Below are 23,406 nucleotides of genomic sequence, written 5' to 3'. Positions count from 1 at the left end.
AATTAGACCTACATGAACTTACTCAGCGCTGTGTTTTTAGCTGTAAGATTGATGAAGTTCAGCAGTACTCGCGCAAGAAATTTTTCTTTTGAGAATAAAGAACCAAACTGGACCAGCTCGTTTAAGCTTCCACAGTGACTGAAATGATTAAATGGGCAATAATATAGTAAAATATACCCCAAACACTCAGATACTCAGACAGTGAGGACTTTTGCCAAGGTACAAATTGATTACCCAAATGAAAGAAAGACTTTAAAGCAAAGTTCCAGCTCCCTGAGAACAAGTCTAAATTTTTATAACTATGGGAATTCATGGAGTGAGATAAAATAGATACAGATAGGTACTGTAATTGATTTCTACTTTTGTGATCATCTGCACATAGAAAGACTGATTTATCTATTTTGTTTGTATGAGTGTATATATATATGTATACACAGTATTTTTTTTAATAGTTCAATTAATATATAATTTCTGCTTGTCTTCCTTATTTCTATTTATGGAGTAGTTTTCACAAATATTGAGAATGGCTAAGGAAGACTGGTAACTCTTTTGTGTTCACAGATACTGTGAATCAACATTTATTGAGATACTGTTGTTTCCCAGACTGTATCCCTTGGTCATCCCTTGGTATTGTGTACTACAGACAAGAGCTAATTTCTGCAGATGATAGAGGAACAAATGTTAGGTTCTGACACTCATAAGTGGGATTTTTGTCTGCCCTCACACATGAGAGAAGAAAAATACCTAGTAAAAATTGCAGAATCCAGCTCATGATCCCTCCATGCTGAAAATTTTGTAATTCTCTGAGAAACAATATATAGTGTGTTAATTTTTTTCATTTCCATTTAATTATTTTTTTTATTCAGAAGCTTTAAGCAGACTTGTGCCATTGTGATCATCTGTGATTGCACACACACATTTCTAACTTCTGAATATAAGCTGCACAAAAATTGTGTCACAGATGGCAAGGAACAAACTCAAGTCCCATCTGAATGGCTCTAGCTTAAAAAATTATTGCTGTTGCAGTTGTTGTCATAGCTGGGGCAGTGAAGAGAAAGGTCTGTTTTCCCATTTCAAACGTTCCTATCAGCATCCATCACAAATCCTCTGTTCTGCATCGATGCCAAAATCTTTTTGGCATGTTTTAGAATAAAATCTTCTAGCTCTTTTTTGTTTAGGTTAATGTCCGTGTTTAAGCAGCTGTTTTGAAATACAGTGCCATTTTTACACCAAAAAGAAAAATTGTTTACTTCACTTGCATTTTTGGAACACTTTTTCATTTAAATGCAGACAGCTATAGTCAGAGCAAGCAGTGTGGTTCCTAACAAATCATGTATTTGCTGACTTTAGCCTCTTTCTTTGCTTTTCTGTCTGTGAGGGTCACTAGTTGTAGGAATGTGCTTGATACTCAAACCTGCTCGCAGTGGCAGTTGCCAGCCTCAGCCTGCTCTATCCAGTGGCTGCACTCACTCTTCTGGCTCTTGGCGTTCTTGCTGGATTTGCTCTGTTTGCTGTTTGGATGAGCCTGACTTCTCTGGGGCCATATCCACATCCCCCCAGTTCACAGGAGACCCTTGTCAGCTTCCCTTTCCAAACCTTCTTGGTTTGGAAAAAATGAGATTACTCAGGGAAAGCCAGGAATGAATAGAACCAGGACACTTTAAGAGCGTCCTTTAAAGTGCTTTTTTCCCCACACAGACTCTTTTACTGTAAGGTTTATTTGACTGGGGGCAGAGATTACATTTAATTTTATTTCATGTGCATGCTGTTCTGGCTGGAAAGTTGCAATCAGATCCTTATCAGTTTCCTTTAACTGCCTCTCTGCCAGGGATTGGCACAGAGTGTGTAAAAGCCTGTCCCCATAGCTGTGTCAGACACTGTCCCTCTCCATATAAAGCAAGAAATTGCTTCCCCACAACCTTTAAATGTTCTTCTTGGGCAATTATTTGTGCAAGTGAAAATTAATCATTCGGATGCCCTTGGAGAGCAAATGCAAGAAGGTGCTGCTGGAGCATGGCCGAAATTGCCATTTAAATTCTTTTAAATTGAAGGATCTGCTGGCAGGTATTGTTTTGGAATATTTGCCCTTCTTTAATGGTACTGCACATGAAAGTCCATCAAGTATTGCAAGAAGCAGTTTCTGGCTGGTGAAAGATAAGTTTTGGCATTTCAGTTGCTTTTCAAGCTGTGTTTCGTTGAAATACGTGTTGCCACTATATGCACAAATAGTAGTCCTATAGAAATGTAATTAAAATATATTTTGTGATGTCTTTTAAGCAGTATTATTTAAAGAAAAAATAAGAATCTATCTTATTTAGCCAGGTATTGCATAGGCTAAGCTAATTTTCCTCTCATAAAGTTCTGTTTCTGCATTAATGGACTTTTTTTTTTGTTTTTTCTTGATCATTTATTGGGATAAAATCCTGTATGGAGGGGTGTGCAGGGGCCACTTTGCTTGCCTTGAGCTGTGTGATGCCTACAGAGGCTGTGCTAGCTAATCAGGAGCTTCCTTTGGGGGTTTCAAGGGAGCATTCCTCAAATGAGAGGATACAAAAGCTGTTGGGGAGGACTTAAGGCAATTAAATGCCTTGTAAGAAATGTTTATTTTGCACCTCATCCACTGAGAAAAGTAAAAGTGTGCCAAGATATGTTACACTTATACTGCCTCATGATTTTTTTCAGCTCTATGGCTATTGTTACCAAGATAGCAATGACATCCCAGACACACTGACAACCATCACTGAACTAGGCTCGCCGTTAGAGATGATTCAGCTTTTACAGACTTCCTGGGAAGACAGATTTCGAGTAAGTAACAACTGTTCTTTTAAAAGGACTTTTAAGAGGGTGATGAACATCCAGCATGAAACAGAGGTTATATATGATGCAGTATAATTCATATTTATTAAGCATTTGCTTTGCTTGTGATTATGTCTTGGTTTAGAAACAGAATTTAACACTCCCTTTCCCTAGTGTTTAAGATGTTGTGCTATTTTGTCTCTCGATGTTATCTATTTGTAGCTGGTATATGCTTTTTATATTATATCTGTAAATGTTTCTTACTTTTTAAAGCTTGAGGCCCAGCAGTTTTGGTGTTAAACATTATGCTCTGCAACTGGAATTTAAACAATAGAAGTATGTTACATTTCTATCCTGATCATTATCCTAGGTTGATTTTATAATTGTTTTCTACCGCTTCCTGTTCTGTTCGTCTTTTAGTGGGGGAGAGTGAAATCAATGTACACAAATCTGAAAGCCAGGTTGTCCACCATGCTGGCAATTTACCAGGAGCACGAAGGTCACACTTAATTTGTCCAAAATGAAGCCAGACTGCAGCAATGCTTTGATCAAGACAGTGCTGTCTCGATCAGTGTATACTGAGATGTGTAATCGGCTAAGGTTAACTCCCCAAGACACTTCAAGGCAGAAGCAGTTTTCATCTAAAACACTTTTAGCTGTATGGCTACATCTGTACCAGAAAATGAAAAGTGCTCCCTGACTGTGCTCAGGGACTAACCAGTGTGCTACAGCCTGTATCTGTACTATTAAGTTTGGTGCTCTCTCAGGGCTGGGTGGCTATGTGCAAGATGTCTATCAGGCATGGTCTTTGGCCATGCTGCCTTCTGAATTACGTCTGGGAAAGGCAAGAGAGCTCAACTTCAGCTCCCTTTTTCTGGAAGAAATACATCTGTAATAAATGGTGGAGGTGCTTGTCACAGCTCCCTAAAAGGAGGACTCGCCTTTGTCTCATCTCATCCATGGAATGTAAATAATGACTGTGATGGCAACTGCATGTCTGGTCAATTACTAAGAGATACGTTAGATTATGGGCAATAAACTGGGAAGGTTCCCTTAGCCTGGATATTTCTGAGCAAGCATTTGCAAAGGGAGGTGAAGGAGTGCTGTCTTAGATAATTTCATGCTCAGTAGCTTGTCTAGGTCTCAACTAACACAGAGAAGAAAGAGGAAATAAAATCATACCTTCTTGATACATGAAGCATATTGGTGGCCAGGTCCTGGAAAGGGCTAAATAAATGGCTTGACTTTATTCCTACAAATGATTTCCTGGTGTTGGAGGACTGTGAAGCAAGCTTTGTCCCCAGGGCAGCACTGCTCCCCTCAGCAGAGCTGTGATGCAGAGCACAGACGTCACTTGTCTGCTCAAGGTTTGTTGTACAGGGGTTTTCGCACTCCAGACTCCCAGTAGGTATGCAGGCCATCAGTCCATAGGGGTCTGGTCAGAGAGCCTGCCAGTGCAGGACCAGTATCTTTTTGGTGTTTGAGAAAAGGTGATAATTTCAGACAACAACCTGTATTTTTATTCAAGCTAAATTCTGGCTTTGCTGGCAGTCAAAGCTATGTGTATTATAGGTTAGTTTTGGCTAGATGTGCCTTTATATGCAGCGTATTGTGGGATAGCATGTACAGGAATTTGGTGTACTTCCAGAGGGAGGAAAGGGAGGTCAGGTCCGGCATCTCATCACTACGCCTGTGTTCATTTACACTACAGGCATCGCCATGTAAGCTTTGGTATCATTTATGTAGGATAAAAATGTTCCAGTCCGGTCAAGCAGGGAGGTGATTGTGGAAGTGTGGGGTAGTCCTAATGTCCCACAGACATGTGGTCTGTGAGTTGGAACTTCAGACATATTCAGCCTCTGCATTCTTATGAAGTATGCGTTTAGGTGCTCCCCTGAGCATATTGTTTATGCCCAGAGATCGAATTTTGATTTGACTACTTCAATATATGTGGCATTGGCAGTGTATTTTAAGAAAAACAAAGATCATATACAAACAACAAAAAGCTTGCTCGACTGAATAAGACCTGTTATTAGTGTAATACATAGAATAAAAATTCCAGTATTTAACTGTGTTCATATTAATGCTACTTTTGCATTAATATGTTATGTGGTGGATTTTAAAGGAATGCATGAATTGGAAACAGTACTTTGGTAAGGGAACTGAGTTCAGCGTTCAGTGAGTTTCCTGTCTGATGATAGTTATTCGAGTTCCCAACTTGCAATTAAAAAGTGCAGCGTCAGTGCAGAACTCCTACCCCAGCCTCAAAATGGCACGTGAGGGTCCACCATGGCAGACACTCACCCTTAGAGCTACAGAGGAGCCATGGAGCTGCTTGTTCTGGGTATTTGCTTCATTCTCCCCTGGAAAAGACAAACACAAGGGAAAACAGGAGACAACAATTACAATGGCAGCCAAAAGGCGTGATCAATAGGGAGGCAATACAGACACCCTCTGCAGTCTGAGCCTGAGCAGCAGGAGCAGAGCACTTGGGCCAAAATCCCAGACCTGGAGTTTGTACAGAGCAGAACTGTAGGCTGCATGGTCAGGGCCTGTATGTAATGTGTTATTAAAAGTTAAGGCTTTTATTTCTATTAAAAGTAAGAATAGCAACAATGAGCTGTGCTTCATGAATAGTGTGGGAAAGCACTGGTAAAGAAGCTTATTTTTGTTTCAAGTCTCCAAGGGCTTTACAATCAACTATGTTAATCCTATGAAAAATACCTTAGTTGCAACGTTCAGTGTTGAGGATAAGTTATAATGCCCATATTAAGTCATGTATTTATGAATCTATCTTCAGCTAAAGTAGTTTCATTTATATACTTTGTACTGAGAAAATAACACAAGGTACTCATGTTTTTGCATTTCAGATATGTCTCAGCTTAGTTCGGCTTTTGCATTATTTGGCTCACTCTCCTCTTGGCTCTGTGACATTACTGGATTTTCGCCCTCGACAGTTTGTGATTGTGGATGGGGAGCTGAAGGTGACAGATCTAGATGATGCCAGTATTGAAGAAAGCTCTTGCACCAGTAACAGTGATTGCTTTATGGAGTTCCCAGCAAGAAACTTCACTCTGCCTTGTTCTGTCGAGGGTCGGTGCCAAAACATGAACGAAAAGAGGAATCTCTACAATGCTTACAGGTACCTGATCAGTTTTCTATAAGGTAAAAGGGAATTTAAAATGGGAAGAAAGCCTGCAGCAGCATCTATGGTTATTCACATCAATAAATAAATGTCTCAGATCTGTTATCCAAGATCTATGAATAATCGTTTCATTTGGGAAAATACCATAACCTAGCATTCATACTGGGAATATATTTGCATGCTTTGAGTGTGATTCACCGCTTAGTCTAATTTTATTTTGATTTAATTCCACTGAGTTCTTCGTACAAGTACAGGTTTTTATGAGTACAACCGAGGTGCTTGTAGAGATGGGAGCCCATTAACTCTGTAGTGAGGCAATTCTCACTGTTGTTCTCTGGTGTGAGTTAATAAAGGTTATCATACATTCTTTACCACCAGTTTAGGATAGGGCTGGCTTCAGAGGCAGAGTAAGAGTTCAGCTGTTGTCTTGCACTTTGTCTCGGTGCTCCCCTGCCTTGCTGGAGTCTGCCTTTGGTAGGGTGATAACAGTCCCCAGTGCCACCGTGCTGGGCAGGGTTCTGTGACATGCTCCTAGTGCCTACAGCACAGGGGTGCAGAGGTGACAATTCATGATGGACCACTCAGCTGTGTGGAAGAAAGCATTTGGCTGAAGCATCCATCTTCAATGTTTAAGGGAATCCAGATATGAGGATGGAGAATCTCAAAGCAATACCATAATGCTGCGCTCATTTCTTAGACTGACTTCCCTTTCAAGTATCATGCCATTCACTCCTTGCCAGACCACAGCGAGGAGACTCTTCTCCAAAGACAGTCTTCTGCTTTGGTCCCAGGGTGCTTACCAGCATGTGTGTTGCATTAGCTGACCACACTGAAATGGGCTGCACCACATGACAGGCATCTGCAGTTGTGCAGCACAGATTTTAGTGTGTCCTGCAAAATTTTCCGTATCCATTTGCTTGGCTTAAAGATCCTGCTTAGCTAGCTAACTTCTGGTTAAGACCATTTTACTGGTCTGGCTAAGAAACCTTAAATAGGCATCAGTCCATTGCAGACTTAAATGGAGATATGTCTGCGGTGTGGTGGGCTTGGGGCAGGTTGCCGGTCTCACTGAAGGAAGCAGTCTTTTCCTATTACAGCTCTTCACATTTCCTTTGAACCGCACATCAGCATGCAGCACACAGTATCCCAGTGGTTTCAGCCCCTGGTTTTACTTCACGTGATGGAGACAATCATTTTTTGTTCAACAGCAGATTCAGCCTATAGGAGGCTGCAATTGTCAATGAAGACGCATTGGCTACAGACTCTATGCACTTGTATTAGAAGGCAAAATCTTCGATTCAGTAGTTGTAGGGTGCTAGATTGCATATTTTCATGCATTCTGTAGCTGTACGGGTGGAAATTAAGAGTACTCTTTGCCTATGCTCAGCAAAAGGGTTCCTTGAGCTGTTGTAAGGTAGAAGTCAAAAGCAGAAGTCTGCCAAATAATGCATAAAAACCTTGTAATTTTAAAACATAATAGGCCTTAGCCTTGAAAAGATAACTAGGCAACCTACTCAATTTCTTTAAATAAATAATTAAAAGAGAGGAAATATTTTGAGAAGAAAAATCTCTACATGCCTTGGCACATCTTAATTTTCAGATTGTTACCTTCTGTCATAAACCCGTCTCTATGGGTTTTCCTCCAAATGTCCAGGGGAAAATCCTAAAAGCAATGAACAGTTTTAAAAGTAAGGATAATCTCCATCACTGACAATTCTTAAATTAGGATCAGATAGTTCTCCAAAGAAAAAAGAAATGAGGAAAAGGCTGTAGGAGCAGACTGAAAGGAATCTGACAGTCTGTGTTAGGTAGATCACAAATGATGCCACTGACCCTACAATCTATGAATAATAAATGTTCATATAATTAAGTTGTGCAGGCGCCAGTGCCTGTATGTTTCAGAATTTCATGTGGTTGTTTGCATTAGGACAAGTTGTATAGCCACAGAAAAACAACGAGCTCCACAACTTGCATCTATCTGGCATTTAGGAAAATAAATGGCAGCTACCAAGTTTTTGCAAAGAGCTGTACACAATCAATTGGACTCTGATTATGGGTACTCTCTGAGCAGAAAAATAAGGTTAAATTTGCTAGGTAAATTGTTCGTTACAAATGTTATGTTGCTCTTTAGGGTTCCATGTCTATTTATATTGGCTATTTCATACTCATGGCTAGGAAAATCTACCTGCTTGTGAAAATTATAAATATTATTTTTGTAAGGGATTAAAAGGGATTTAAAATCTCAAAGAAATATTCATTGTGTAAGTGAACTATGTCAGCGCAATAATACCTCTGTCTGTGATCAATTTTTGCTATCAGTAACTCAATTTTTTTATTTTGTGCTTGTGTAAGACATCTGCTAGTCTCACTCCTGAGTATGAGTCACTGTAGGTTTCTGTTTGACAATGTGGTCTCTGTATATGAAAAAACGTTTACTTTGCTTCACAGGTTAGATGTAAAGCAGGGCAATTTCCCAATTGTGTTACTGTTATGCTCATTACCTAATATTTATGTCTGATAGTTCTGTTTATATTGTCAGATCCTGAACTGTCCATCTCTATCTTGCGTTGCTATGACACTGAGTTTGCAATGGTTAGTAATACTGGGAGAGTAATAGAAATTTAAAGGAACAATGTGTAGTTAAGTATACTTCAGTGATGTGAAATAAAGGCATATTGTTTTTCCATTTGCAATTAAAAATATTAAAACGGAGAGTATACATCCTAATATGGCTATCCACATGAATGCGTCATGAATTTAGATAAATGGTGAGGACAGAGAAGATGTTCTGAATTGCAGTGGCACAGAAACAACAGGAGGTTTTCTCCTGACTATTAATTTTTACAGTCTAAAAACACTAGAAAAGAAAACAAGTCAGTTATTTCAAATGAGCAGAAATCTGATTTATGCACTTTTAAGCCTTGAAAAAACCTTGAGGTTTGTGAGCATTCTTGTAGCATGTCAAGATACGGGCAGCTTTGCAAAGAATCACAATCCATGGGCCTTCATAGCAAATTTCTGCATTAATGGAACATTTACACATAGTTACAAGGCAGCCTTGTACATAACAGCATGGTCTAGGTATGCCAGACAGCTGTGTGAATACTCAGCTATGTATTTATTTCAGTATAGAATATGATTATGTTTCTTGTATAGGTCAACAGCTTACAAGCAATAATAATTTTATTCCTGATGTTGTTTGGGAGTTATCACATTTTTGTAATCTTTATATTTTTCAATATGGATTACTTTTCCTTTGCAGGTTTTTTTTCACGTATCTTCTGCCACACAGTGCGCCATCCTCGCTGAGACCATTGCTGGATAAGATAGTCAATGCCACAGGTAACCACACTGAATGGGTTAATGCCAAATATTTCTTTTTTTCTGTATGTGTCACACGGGGGATATAGAAGATACTGCTTTTTTGTTCCCTGTAAGGGAATTAGATTTTTTTTTTTTTTATATCCAGGGTTACTTTTCCCCCATAAAAGAAGGCAAGAATGACTCTATATACCACAGAACTCTAAATTTTGAGGTTTTAACTATGCTTCACAGATGTCTGTGTTTCTTCCTGACACCTCTGCACAGGAGTGAATTGAATTTAGAGTGCAATTTCTGTATTTCTTCCGTCCCACAGGGAAAGCTCGGTCCTTAGTGTGGAGCTCCTTGTGGCATCTGGAGGAGTCCCTGCCTCTAGCAAGAGGAATTGTAATTATAAAGACATGATACTTCCCTGTTGCCAATGGTACTGTTGGTGCTTTTATACCTCAGAGGCCAGAGGCAAGTGAAATTACCATAGACCTTGACTAATAGCCAAGGTAGTGCCTGTGGGACAAGAGTAGCCACATGTGCCTGCAGTTCTGATTTGAGAGCTTTTGGTGCATTGTTCTAGGGGCTTTGTGTCTTGCACTGTGTGTATTCCACAGGGAATTGTATGATGCCAGGCTATAACTAATTAGCAAGCAAATCCTTTGGAGTTCCCTGTATTGGCTGAGGTTCATCCCGTGCTGGGAGCTCACCGCAGCGTTTTTTTGCCCGCAGGCCTAGGCTTCCCATCTGGACGAGCCAGCCTTTGACATGCCTAGCTCATGTCAGGTATGAAATCCAATTTGGTGGTCACTTTGTAGTAGCTAATAGACTTCGTGTCCACATCACAACATTGTCACGGAGTAGGACACTGCTGGGCTCTGATGCTTAGGGCTTTATTTGAATGCAGCCTCTCTTTAGCCTTGTGAAGGCTGCTTCTCATCTGAATCATGCTTTCTCTGTGTTTCTAAAGGAGAACTTCACTGGGGAATAGATGAAACAGCTGCTCAGTTAGAAAGAGTTTTGAATCTGTATAAGAGTGGAGAGTACCTACAGAACACCACCCGGATACCGAAAGCTGGTAAAGTATTTCTTGAAACTTGAAATCAGAGACTCTGCTTTGTCTTGTATTTGAGGTTGGAAAGGAAAAAATGTGCAGAAAACAGGGAGCTTACAGGCCTTTAAAATCATGCACATGATAATCAGTTGTCTGCTTTATGCTTCCTTGGTGCCATCTGAAGCCCTTCTCACTGAATGAGGTGGTTGGGCATCCATAGAAATAAACAGGCTATATGGGGAAAAGGAAGCCCAGCAGATCATGGCTCTCCATAGAGGGTCTGCAGAAAATGTGTTTCATCACACTCACACAATTCTCTTCTGTTTTTTGAACCCCAAAACCAAGACTGAAATAAGAATCCCATAAAGATACCCTAACCCTTTGTGGATTTCCTGAGACTTACGGGAGTTTCTTGCAACTTACGCACTTGTAGATTGGAAGAGTAAAGTTCTTGCTTGCTGCACAAGAGAAAAGCACTGTTTGCAATAAAAAAGAAAAAAAAAAAAAAGGACAGGATCAAAATGAAGTTGCATACAGCTTTTTTTTTTTTTTCTTCCTAATAAAATCTCTGCAGCACCACAGGTATATAAGATGCAATTTAAACAGCTGGGACATGTAGGGATGCATGTTCTTCCTGGAAGAATAGGTTGTGGAATTGAACGTGTCAAAGAAGATTATGTATGAAGGAAATTCCTGTTAAATATAACAATTGAGAAATCTGTTTTGCAAATTATTTTTGTGTATGTACAATATTCATGTCAAACTGTCAGCATAATTGACGGCAAGTTGATAGGAAAATTGCTGTTTTGCTGCAAAAGCATAGTAAAGAAGGAAAGATGGGTTCTAAATGAAGATGAATGTTGGCACAGAAGGTTTCAAAAGTTCAGTGAAGCATTTTCTCCGTGAAAGAGACACGGGAGCCAAATTCATTCCTGTCGTAGCGCTGTTAACCTCAAAGGGCCATGACACCAGGGATGAATTTGACCCACTTATCAGAATAATTCAATATTTATTTTGTTGTAAAATTGGCAGGAAAATTGTTGCAGGTGTTCATTTAACTTTCTAATTTTCAGCTTTTCATCATGGTCTGTGCTGAGTGATGCCTGTCAACACAGCAAAATTATTTTCAGCAGTACAATCGATAGTACAAACACGTCCTTTGTTGAAGAAGTGCCAGGAGGGCTGAAGTTTTTCTGTGATACTGGTTGATTCCAGATTTAACTGCCATATCAGGACAATATGAAGTTTTGAATTTTAGAGGTCTGTCATGTTTATAAAAGTGTCTCAGGGAGGAAAAGTTAGGACAGCACTAGTAAATGTAAGTTTCTACTCATATGGAGCAGCACTCTATGTGTATTTGGCTACTATAATAATTACACATTTTTGTGTTAGTTTAATTCCATAGAGTCCTGGAGAATACAATGCGGAATCCACTATCCTTGTTCATGGCTAGTAATACCCTTCTGTGCAAGTAGCCCTTTTCATTTTTAGGGCACTGCTTATGGCCTTTAGCACTCTGCAGCATAAGCAAGGATGTAGAAAATCCATCGGTACTTTGTGTATTGTATTTGGCCAGTCTAAAAGGGCACTAAATTAAAGACCATGAGTGTAATATTGAATTCCTTGAGATGAAAAAGGTCTCAACCAATGGCAAACCTGAGAAATCAGATATCTTGTTGGAAATTACATTTAGATGAGATATGTTTTCAGACTTAGCTGACATGTCTTTAAGATGTGCAGGCCTGTTTCTTGTTTGTTCTAAAGCTACTTTAACCAAACAGAAAAGGAGTTGTAATTTATTTCTATTTTAAGGTTCCTTTTCCTTGCCAGAAAAGTATGAAGAAGTTGTACTGTGAGGGTGAAAATACCCCTCTCAGCCTCCTCATTCGTATCACTTTTATCCCGAGCACATTCCTCCCTCAACTAATATTTGACTTGTAATACCATGCTAGAATTCATTTTAATATCCTCAGTCCAGGGATTATTCAGTAAATGAGGAATTCTTCTGTGGTACAGTGGAATTACAGAAGAGGATGATAGGGGAGCTGGAAAAGACTGCTGTCCAAGTGGTCGTCCTCTTCCCACTGGCAGGTATTCCCAGCTGAGCTGGCTTCCTGACCAGCAAAACTAGGGCTGAATGGTGGAACAGGTCGAATATTTTGTATAACTCTTGATGGGTAGGGGAGGGGAAGATAGGTGAAAAGGGACAACCACGATAATTGCCCATGTTGTCAGCTGAGGTAGTGCTTTGGCCCTGTTTGGGGTCTAGGAGGACCCTGTATTATTCTCTGAAAACAAAGCAAAAATATTTTTTTGAGGTTACGGGATTTTTTAAACCTTTCCCATCTTGTTCTGCAACATAATGAAAGTTCAAGGAGAGTGTTTTTCAATCCAGTGCCAGGTTAAGATTAAACTAGAGATTATGGTTTGGTTCTGAGGCCAGATCAGAGTTAATCAGAGCCTTGCATCTGTATGCCAGTATGCCAAGACTGGCAGGCACAAGTCCACATCAATTTTGCTTCAGATGATGAAAATCTTACAGGGCAACTGTCTCCTGAGGATTTTACTATCTCAAGTAATAAACATGATAAAAATTAACTATGCTAGTCTCCTCTGGCATCTGAAGGGTTGTGACAAAAGAAGGCCTTCCGGGTGTAAGATCTAATCTGAAATCTTAGAGTAGAATTCAAATCCAAGAATTGCAACTTTTTTGTTTCTTAAAGAAAAAACATAGATGATTCAAGTAATGGTGCTTCAGAAATTGTCTTAGGTCTAAATGTTTTGAATTATGCATTGCCTTGGATGAGGCATTGTAAATTCTTACTAGGAAAGAAGAGATCATGATCTTGGACAGATGATCTAAGGCTGTAACTAAAACATAAACTTTTAGGAAACAGTTTGTTATCTATCTGAACCTATGTTTTTGAAAGGAAGACCTCTTCCTGTGAACAACATGAAGTGAGAAAGGTGATATTGATAATCGGTGGGGAAGTGACATGAAGAAAATTCTCAACTCTAGTGCTCCCATAAAGAAAGTTTAACAAGATGACATAGTCATATTACAGAAGGTCTTGGATATTAGGCTTTCACTGTGCTCCAGTTGTAAAACATTTTATAGTGCTGTAAATTATATTATGCTCTGGACTTTGCTTTAGTATCTAAGAAACAGAGTAGAGGCACGGGAGACATTCGATAGCTATGTATGTGTTCTGTAATCATAAATCACACTACTGTTAATGTTGATACAGGAACATTACAGTGTTTAAAAAAACACCATGAGCAAATACTTTTTTTTATATTCTGCTGACTCTTGGTCTCTTCTGCTAGAATCCAGAAGAACATGAATTAAACCAGAAACCATGTATTTTCTTTGACATATGTTATCTAAAATGATTAAGTTGTTCCTTTAATTATCAAGATTAAGAAAACTATAAGAAATATACTGATGCTGATCAGCAAAGCCCTGCCTCAATATCAAAATTTGTATTTCTTCAGTCGAGTGACACTGATTTGTACCAACTGGGTGTCTGGCTCTATAGCTAAGCCCCGGCCTTTCAGTTAGCTCAGAATTTACTCAGAAATGCGTGAAATCAGCTAACACTAGTAAATCCGATAGCTTTGTTATTCATTAAAGCTAATAGATGACCCATTATTAGGCCTAAGGGTGTGCAAGTCCACAGAAAGGCATAATTAGCGTCTGTTGTTAGTTGAAAGTACGTTCACAATGTTAAAAAAGCTGGAAGGCTGGACATAAAGCAAAGACACTTGATGTTTTCCTTTGTCTTAAGACAATTTGGCAGGATTACACTGTATGTAAACATTTACAGTACAACAGTGTTTTGAGAAAATATTCTGCAGGGTCACTATAGCAACCTGCTTAGGAAATTGTAAATCTACCCAAGAATTATTGGAGTCAAGCAGGGTGTGTATGTTTGTGCACATGTGTATGTGTGAGAGGGAAATTTTGCAAGGTCACTGGAATATTGTTGGAGGCTGTTTGTATATCCTACGGCAGGCCAAAACGCGGAGACCAAAAGTATTCTGGTGATGGCGCTTGCAGGCTCAGCTGGGAACATATGGCAGTCCTTGCAGCCCGGATTCCTGCTTTATCTTGCACTTGTGCATTTGGCGTTTCAATCCCAGGGACGTCAAGGCTGCTTTGTAGTGGGCTTGAGAGGGAATGGTGCACGGGCAGGATGCCTCCGTCTTGCAGAGGGCTGTCACGTGGGCAACCTGGCACCTGGCTTTGAGCTCAAATACCCAACGTACATGACCCCATGCACCTTCAGGCTCATCTACCAACTTCATTGCATGTATAGGTGGTTGGGGCAGATGTGGTTTGCAGGAGCTGCATGGGATGAGCGGTGCATGCTGCAGGGGCTGGTGGGTGCAGCAGGACTCCTCACTGCAGCAGGGAGATGACTCCCACCGTGTAATGTGAATGGGAATAAAATGTCACAACATGCCGTTCTTATTTACTTGTGCTGTGGTGTCACCACACATACCTATTTAAATATGGCTCTACTGTGAGCACAATAGGTGCGTGTGAAGAGGCAGCGTTAGCTTGCAGGCTGCGTGCATGAAACAGCCAAAGGATGAAAACGCACGCCAGAGCAGCGGTGCTACCTCCCGGTCTTACAGCAAATCCGTGTCCTGGCAGGCCTTCCTGTCCTTCTAAACAGTTGGGGTTTGTCAGAAATGATTAAAAACAGAGACACAGGATACACCTAGCGGGCTGTTTTCTCTGGTACACAAAAACTGACTTTCCCTAGCACAACAGTACGTGAGGCTGCGTGAGGCTTTTTGTCAGAACAACAATGTGAGGCACTGACGCATGAGGAAGTTTTAAGCAGAAAACGAAACATGCTAAAAACATAAGTGCATTACTATCTATTTAGGATCTGATTCTGCATTCCTTAATTTCCCTGGGAATCTGTGGGACCATTTGTGTAGCAAAATACTGCTCTGTGCTATTTTCACTAAGATGATTGGCAAGATGAGGCTGTTTTCTGCTTGCTTGTAAGAAAGCAATTAAAAGAAAATCCAGATTCGACTGCCAGTGTGCTTTTTTTTTTTTTTTTCCCATTGTTGAGGATCGGAGGAAGGAAGAAAAGGAGTAGTAACATGATTTCTTTTCAAGGATGAACTTTACTGCATCAATGTCGCTGACCCATGCTGTATTGCCAGGTGATAACTAGAAAAGAAAACTGGGCAAATTTCCAACGAGTAGCTGTAGTTGGTAGTAAAAGTGCAATCTGGCTGCTGTGGCTGAAATAAACGGTCATTAGGACTGATTAAAGTCAGATTTAGGGTGACTCAAACAACCTAAAAGGGGGAAACCACAGGCGGTTTCACATAGTTTATAATATACTTGTGGAGTTATTTATATGGCTCAGTCTAGTAGAGTGAAAATGAGTATGTTTATAGATTATAGTCAGCTTTGGGACAACACAGGTGATTTTTGATGGAAAGACGTTAGAATGAGATTTTCAAGTGCTGGCTTTCTCTCGGAGCTCTTGCACCGGCAGTGAGGCTGCAGATTGTGTTTTACGTTGCCTGTCTTACCTGTCACGAGAAGGCACACATTTTGAAAACTGCTGTGGCTGTTGTGGGGATGGCTATCACTGTAAGAAAATTTTAAGAAGATTTTGGACCAACTAAAACAGCGTGTTTTGATTGTCCAGAGCAAGCTTCTAAAAACATTTTAAAACTATTAAAAATATTGCAAAGCAAAACTTCTGAGACTTGCCCAGATGCAGTATAGCAAGATATTCTGAACTATCAAAATGTTTACGTGGCAGGAAAAATGTTTCCCGGTAGGATTTATTTGTCTAGCTGAGAGCAGCGAATCAGCTCCCGTATGTTAAGCTGGAGTAAATCTGTCATAAGTGACATCAAGATCAGGCTTACTGCATTACATTTATTTGCTTCAGCCCTCACAAAATCAGTAGATGGAAAAAAGGCTTTTTGTTTATCTGTTGCGATAGCAGTAGGAGTGTCGTGCATTTCTCTGATCTATTCCTTGCCTTGATAGACTTTATATACTCTGTGTCAAACTATGTATACATATGCAAAAGTGTAAATTTATGGCTGCATTTATGGTATTAGGCAAGTATTTATTGGTTTTAAACACCATTAGTCTGGAAATCGACCAGAACTTTGACCTTTTTATGATGTGATTTACTGCCGTGAGCCTTCAAATTCCATGGACTCCATTTAAGCAAGTTTCAGGTCTTGGCAGGACAAAAACCTGAGCTAGAGCTGTCTCTAACCCAGTGGGGAATTGCTAAATTGAGCGAGTAACTGGACTGGGGTGACCAGGATGATCATTTAAAGGTGTGGGGGAAGCCCAGCTCCATCACTGGGATCTGGTGTGGTTGGCCTTGATGTCTGACTTGCCCTGCATTCATAACAGCAGACGATTTTGTTCCACAGTGTTTTTGTTTTGGTATATTTCACACAACATACCACAAAGGCTTTACTGACTTCCAAAAACAAGAAACAAAGGGCTGAAACATTTTGGATGCAAAAGGCAGTGCACAGCAACTGCACAGGAGAGCTTTCCTCCTGTTTGTGATTTATCAAACAGGTTTTATGTAAGAGGGGAACAGCTCTTTAAACTGATGCAATGAGTACTGATGTTTGGGTTCCTTGTGCGTTTCGGTCTCTCATGCACAAGCACATTTCCCTCTGGTATAAATTGGACTTGAATGTGAGGAGGTGATGCAGGCCTGGTACAGTGAGGGTTCTCTCAGCTGGCTGGGGCTGGTGGGGGATAAGGAGCAGCAGGAGGCTCTGGTCATTGCAAGGACACATCTCCATCAAAGGGACATGCTTCAAGAGGGTCCTTCTTCTCTCTCGTTGCACTTCATGTGAGAAAAGTGTACTTCTTCTCAACTCATGCAAATAAGGGTTCAGGGGTCAGCTCCCTAATTTGTGGCTGCGTAAACAAGAGATTCCAGGGATGTTTGCCTTTGGTGTGTAGGGGGCGAAGGCAGCTACCTTGCCCTACTCGAGATAAAGTGAGTTTTGGAGAAAAATGCAGTTTCCACAGACCAACACTCAGCTGGCATTGTGTTGAGTTTCGGGTAATTTCTGACTGTGATCATCTCAGAAGGGATCCTGTGCTGGCTTCCTGGGGCGGCAGGAGCACCCTGCTGGGTTGGGATGTCTGCACACCCTCACCTGTCCTGCCCTCTGCTCCTCCGCAACAGAATGCTCCCCCGAGGGTCCTGCTGCATCCACCTTGGCTGCTTGGGCCCCTAGGTACCAGCTGGGAGGTTTGCATCCCCTCCTGCCATGTGAGCCAGGACCCTGCTTTTGCCATTACAGTCATTGCTGGTCCTCCTCTGTCATTTCACATTTACAAGCTTAATTTGCAAATTTTTGCACACATCATTTTACTGACCTTGGTTGTAAGGCACTGATCAATATTCAGCAGTAATCATACAGAGATAAGAGAACATTATTCACTTACATTCAGTTATGATTATTGCTATATGGCTGATACAACAATTAGAAAAAAAAGGGATCTTTACCTAGCTAGTCAGTAGCAGCTTAATGCATGTGGCAACTTTTCTTCAAAAGGACTGCATATGTATTTTTGATGGTGAAATGAATGTTTCTAATGTGAAACTAATTAGTCTTTTTCTTTTCTTCATGAGTGTGTCTGCATTTCCTGAATTAATGAAAGGGGTTTTTGCCTTTGATGTAAGTGGGACATGATCAGCTCTGATTTTGCTTCCTGTTTGTGAGTGTGTCTTATGATAATTTTAATGAGTCAGGCCTAAAAAAGAATGTACTTACTGCATTTGTTTCACACTGTGTCAGACTGTGCAGTATGAATGAGCACTTGTGGGTGTGCAATTCTTTTCCCAATTGAAAGACCAGCAGTTTAGATTCACAGGCACTTGGTGGTGTTTCTAAAATGAAATGTTTGCAGGCTGTATCTGCAATGTCAGGAAGAAAATGCCTAAATGAAAGTGAATGAAGAATAGGCTGTGAGTCAGGGCAGCCATCTCTAGTTTCTATAACAGATACAATGAGAAGAAATATAGAATGTATTTATTTTTTGAATAGGATGGGGGAGAGAGACAGGAGGGAACCATCCGTTTGTATGTCCGGAAGCTAAATAGAGATGTGTCTAAATGATTAGTTTAATTTGCTGGTTCATTCATTAGAGAAACCCCCATAAGCGGCTGGGAAACCGAGAGGAGCTGTGAACAGAGAACAAGGGGAGCTCATAAAGGCAGGGGAGACTGAACGGCAGCCAAGGGGACGAGCAAAGCACCAGGCAGCGTGGAGGCCAGGGCAGCCACCATGCCGACATGCTTCCTGAGCTTTTTTTTCCCTCCTCCTCTCAGGGGCCCATCGAGCAACTCCCCTTTTGTGCTCATCTGAGCAAGCAAAACAAAAAAGTTTGCTTAATTAAAAGGCTGTCTTTTCTTCCCCTCTCTAAAGGGGCTGGAGAAAAATAGCATGCTGCTGTGAGCGCAAGGGAGGGCTGGGGATGCCTGGTGGGGCTCCCCCCCGCAGTCTCACTCCCTGAGAAGTAGGACAGCCAGTCGGTTCATTCGAGTGGATGCTCTTGGTTCAATGGGACATTCTTCCCCTAAAAATCCTGGTAAGACTAGAGCCTCACTGGCACGGTGGGGAAGCGTTTTGTGCACAGACTGTTTATTTACAGACACTTTCTGGAAAGGGGAAGAAAAAAAAGTGAGAAGAAAGGAAGAAAGTAAAAGGAAAGTAAGGTGCAGAGCTATAAACACGTTTGGGAGTGAAATGCGGCTGGTACAGTCACCTTTTCCATCATATATACCCTCTCCTAAGCTGTTAAAATAACCTTGCCTGCTAAGAACAAGCACTTTGCTAGAGCTTTCAGACCGATTGCTCTACTCTGGTTATTTTCAGAGTATAGGCGGGTGCCTGAAGCCTTTATTCCTGATGAGAACTACAGATGCTGGCCATCTTACCATCACAAAGGCTGCCTCCTCTCCGTGTTTGACGTCAATGAAGCCATCGAGATCTGTGACAGCTACTCCCAGTGCAAAGCTTTCGTCTTAACTAACCAGACAACTTGGACAGGTAGGTCACAGGTACTGCTGAAGAGGAGCAGCAGCAGCTGAGTCATGCATGCTGGTTGCTTCAAGAGTTTCAGTACCACTTGTGGAGCATGATGTGCTGAACTGTGGAAGCCACCATTGACAGCAACAAGAGAGAAGAGTTTCTGATGCGTCAATGGAGGTCTTTTGGTCTTTGGTGGGACATTTCCTTGCTTCCCTTCAGAGGAGCAGGAATCTGCTGGTAGACCCAAAGGAGCAGGCACCAGAGGGCTTTAGGATATGCACCATAGGTTTCCAAACCGCGGAGTTCAAAATTTTATTTTGAAGTACAGCGACAGAGATAACAACAGAAATCTGTGACCTTTTTCTGCAGTTAAATGTGCAGGCCATGGTCCAACATCTGGGTTTACATAAACCTTTCCAATTCATATGGTTGTTGCAGTTTGACACGAAACCAAACAGGTTCTCCCACGCATCTAGCTGGGACTTCCCAGCTGGTGTAGGAGATGTTCTGGTGCTGGTGGGAACCAGTTAGAGGTGGAAATGCCCAGTGCATTTCAGCTGGGAAACTACAGGAACTTCTAGGGGAACATCCCATTTGCTACCACAACTCATTTTCTTGTCTACCAGAATATGCTTCTTGAAAAGATAAATACACTTTCCAAAAGGTTTGTGGGCCTGGCAGTCTCAGTGTGGTTCCCCTGAAGGCAGCCAGTCTGTGCTGATTAACATCAATGGAGCATCGATCCTGGCTCGTGGCTGCTGAACCAGACCGAGGCTTGTTTCAGGGAGCTCCACAGCACTCCAAGAAACACAAATGTTACAAGTGTCTGCTAAAAAGAGACATGATTGTGTGTATCAGGTGGATTGGACTAACTTTGTGCTCTTCTGTCGTCATCTCATGAGATAAATCCCCCACTGAAGTCTGCATGAGGTTTTTCTCCCGTGATGACTGGTTGTGCACATGTGCCCTGTGGACTCTCCCATCCTGTGACTGCTGTGCATCTTCTCCACGCACACAGTGCTGTTCTCCTGCTTGAGCAATCTCAAGCAATTCTGGCTAGAGCCAGGTCAATTACCCTACTCCTGTCTTTGAGAGGAAGGGTGACTGATGTGAGCCAAACCTTGGGAAAGCTGATTTAAGGCCTTGCTGTTCCACAGATTTCAGCATGGCAAGTTATTTAGGCTCTGAGACTCATGGAAATGAGTCACATGGAAATTCCTAGGAAGTTTAGAGCAGCTTCTGTCTCAGATTTTGATATTAAAAGCAAATGAGGCATAGCAGCCATATTTCAAGTGTTATTTTTTTCATTCCCTTTCTGTGCCATCCCTGGCATGTGAGCACACGAGTCCCTGCAATGTCCAGCATGGAAATTTGGTTAGTAATTGAGGCATCCTGTTTGCCATGTGATACTTCTAAGAAAATAGTGTTATGGGGGCCCCCTAGGGAGGCAGGCTGGGAGTAAAGAGCAACTGTTTCTTCTGAATATTAGAGAGTGAAGGTAAAGGTTGAATAGTTGTGGAGAATACCTCTGTGGCCTTTACTCCAAGGAATTGCTGTGTCTGGGGGAGAGCAGGTAGATAGGGATGTGAATAAGATGCTGGTTCAGCAAAGATGTACAAGACCTGTGCTGCAGCTCCCATGGACAGCAGTGAGTGAAACCTTACTAAAATCAGTCACGCTGGACTTGGCAGGATGTCTTGCACTGCCAGGGGGTTCTCAATGGATATGGATTTATTTATTTATCTATTTTTGTGTATGAGGAGTAAATGCCTTGCTCCAGAATGTGTAAAAACCCAGAACTACGAAGTGATCAACAAGAGGTATTTCAGAGCAAGTAATGCTTAATGTATCTTGTGCTGGTCAGTACAGCAAAGATTTGAGTGTGCAAAGATGATTCTGCTCCTGTACAACCAAATGTCTGCCCCTTATTTAAGCCCTGAATCCAGGCCCATTTATATCAGTGGGAGAGTCTTTAAATACATTTTTTTCTTTAAAGATTGTGTTAAATTTGTATTAAAATCTCCAGACCTCTCTTTCCTGTACCTTGTTAGCTGTATGCGGCCATATATTGACCATAATCACATAAGAATAAACATACAGAGCCCAGGAGAGATCAGTGCACCTTGAAGTGAAAGCATTTCAGTTTTATAACAGTTGAAGTTAAGAAAGAGGGTGCCTAAATGGTGTACAGGATGATCGTGAATATGAAATGTCAGTACTGTAAAGCAGGCAACTTTTTGCTCATCACTTCTAATTACCTTTTTTTTCCTCCCTCTCCTCTCCTATTCCGTGCAGGTCGGCAGCTTGTCTTCTTCAAGACGGCCTCAAATCATATCTTGCCTGATCCTGACAAGATAACATATGTGAAAGTGACAGACTGACAGCTAAAGTGGCTTGGTCTGATGCGTGAGTGACAAGAGCTGTTTGTGTATAGATATAGGCAGCTGTTATGTACAGAACGGCTGTGGATGGGGAGATAATTGCACTATTACTCATTCTAAACTATAGAGTGCTAAACAAAACTTTAAAGAAATAACCTGCATGACCAGGATGAATGTGCAATAAAACAACACTTTGAAAATGTGATTTTAAAACAAAGCAAAATACAAAATACGATACACTGTTGGGATGTAATTTTGGTTACAAATCAACTGGCAGCTCTAGCTTTTCTAACCAAGGTTAGCATGACCTTTCTGACCTGTCATGTGTGTACAGGGATGGAAACTGATCATTTCTAAGAGAAGTCTGTATCCTCTGCATTGATATTTATTTGGGCACGTACAACTGAGTAACTGAAACATATCAGTTTGTAAGCTAAATATCAAAAATTACTGAAGACAATCAGCATTCATGTTAACTTTATCAAATATGCAATAGCAACGTGTTTGTCAAAATGAAGGAATTGGTTATGTTTAGAATTGCAAGACTGTAGCTAATTTTCTTTTTTGCTTCCAATGTTATCACAAAGGTTTGTATTTTTTTAATTTAAAAGAGCCATTTTGTAGGTCTAGCAAATCACATAAGCATATGAATGGTCCCACTGAAAGGCTAGGGACTTACCCAAGTGCTGAGTGCTTTGCTGAATAGGGATAGGCCTAAGCATATGCTTACAATTAAGCCTGTGCTTAAGACTTTTGTTGAATCGAGTCTGAATTGTTCATGAAGCTACATCTTTGACAGACTGGCAAAGCAATCCATCTGGTAGAACAGGACTATTTTATTGAATATCTTGCAGTTATTCATATTTTTTTATCATCAAATCCTTGGTTTTCTAAGGCACCGCTTGCTAATTCTTAGAGTGAATGAAGTAAATGACCTCAATAATGGTAATTGAATGCTAGCCTTAATTCTATATAAAATGCTTTTTATAGGCATGGTGTGTCTAGAGAATTTGCTTTCAGTGAAAGCAATAAAGTAAATGCTAAAGTGACCAATGTCATACTGTTTTGTAGTTTGTACAGCCAGGAAAAAATGTGCTTTTGTTTCTTAAATTGTTTATTTTTGTAAAAAAAAAAATAAAATAAAAGATAAATATGATCCCTTTCATATTCAGTTTTCTTGTGTCGCAAATAAATGCTGAAATCCAGTGAAGACTTAGCTGTAATGCATTGTAAGTCACATAAGCCTGGGATACTATTTCCAGGAACAAACTGAGGTTGCACCAGTGTCTTCCACGAAGGATGGGTTTAGGAGTGGCTTTATGGGCTTGCCTGTCACAAAGGAAGTGGCCGTTATAAAACAACACCTTAGCAACCTTTCTTTCTCTGTGGTTTGAGATATATCAGCACCAGTCTTTTAACATTAGGAACATTAGGAAGGGGATAGGATGAAAACAAAACCTGAAGTAATTAGCAGTGGTGCTAAATTTTTTTTTTTCTTCTGTACTTTACCAAGAAGAGAGAGAGAAGGAGGGCAGGAGAGCAGGGAAGCCGGACAGAAGTGTTCATAGCCCTAGTGATTATACAGGAGGGATGGTCTGATAGTGACATGGTTGGCAGCAGGTCTTGTCTCACCACAGTTTCTCTGAGGTCACTGA

General features: G+C 40.8%; 1 protein-coding gene across 2 annotated transcripts in view; it reads left to right on the top strand.

Annotated features, from left to right (window-relative positions):
• Window positions 1-22,907, top strand: part of PKDCC (protein kinase domain containing, cytoplasmic) — a 34,109-nt gene extending 11,202 nt beyond the window's left edge. Inside the window, exons 2-7 of one of the 2 annotated variants that reach the window (XM_005015296.6) lie at window positions 2,683-2,805; window positions 5,667-5,938; window positions 9,204-9,283; window positions 10,221-10,328; window positions 19,215-19,388; window positions 21,666-22,907. In XM_005015296.6, coding sequence (XP_005015353.5) covers window positions 2,683-2,805; window positions 5,667-5,938; window positions 9,204-9,283; window positions 10,221-10,328; window positions 19,215-19,388; window positions 21,666-21,751 — 843 coding nt within the window. In that variant the 3' untranslated portion in view covers window positions 21,752-22,907. Of the gene's footprint in view, window positions 1-2,682; window positions 2,806-5,666; window positions 5,939-9,203; window positions 9,284-9,578; window positions 9,939-10,220; window positions 10,329-19,214; window positions 19,389-21,665 lie in introns of those variants that run through there. The other variant, XM_038177545.2, reaches the window with a different exon arrangement.
• The last annotated feature ends 499 nt before the right edge of the window (window positions 22,908-23,406 follow it).

The sequence above is a fragment of the Anas platyrhynchos genome, chromosome 3, assembly GCF_047663525.1.
Source record: "Anas platyrhynchos isolate ZD024472 breed Pekin duck chromosome 3, IASCAAS_PekinDuck_T2T, whole genome shotgun sequence".
NCBI classification, from domain to species: domain Eukaryota; kingdom Metazoa; phylum Chordata; class Aves; order Anseriformes; family Anatidae; genus Anas; species Anas platyrhynchos.
Note: the sequence above shows the minus strand (reverse complement) of the source record. Positions and strands in the feature narration are given on the sequence as shown.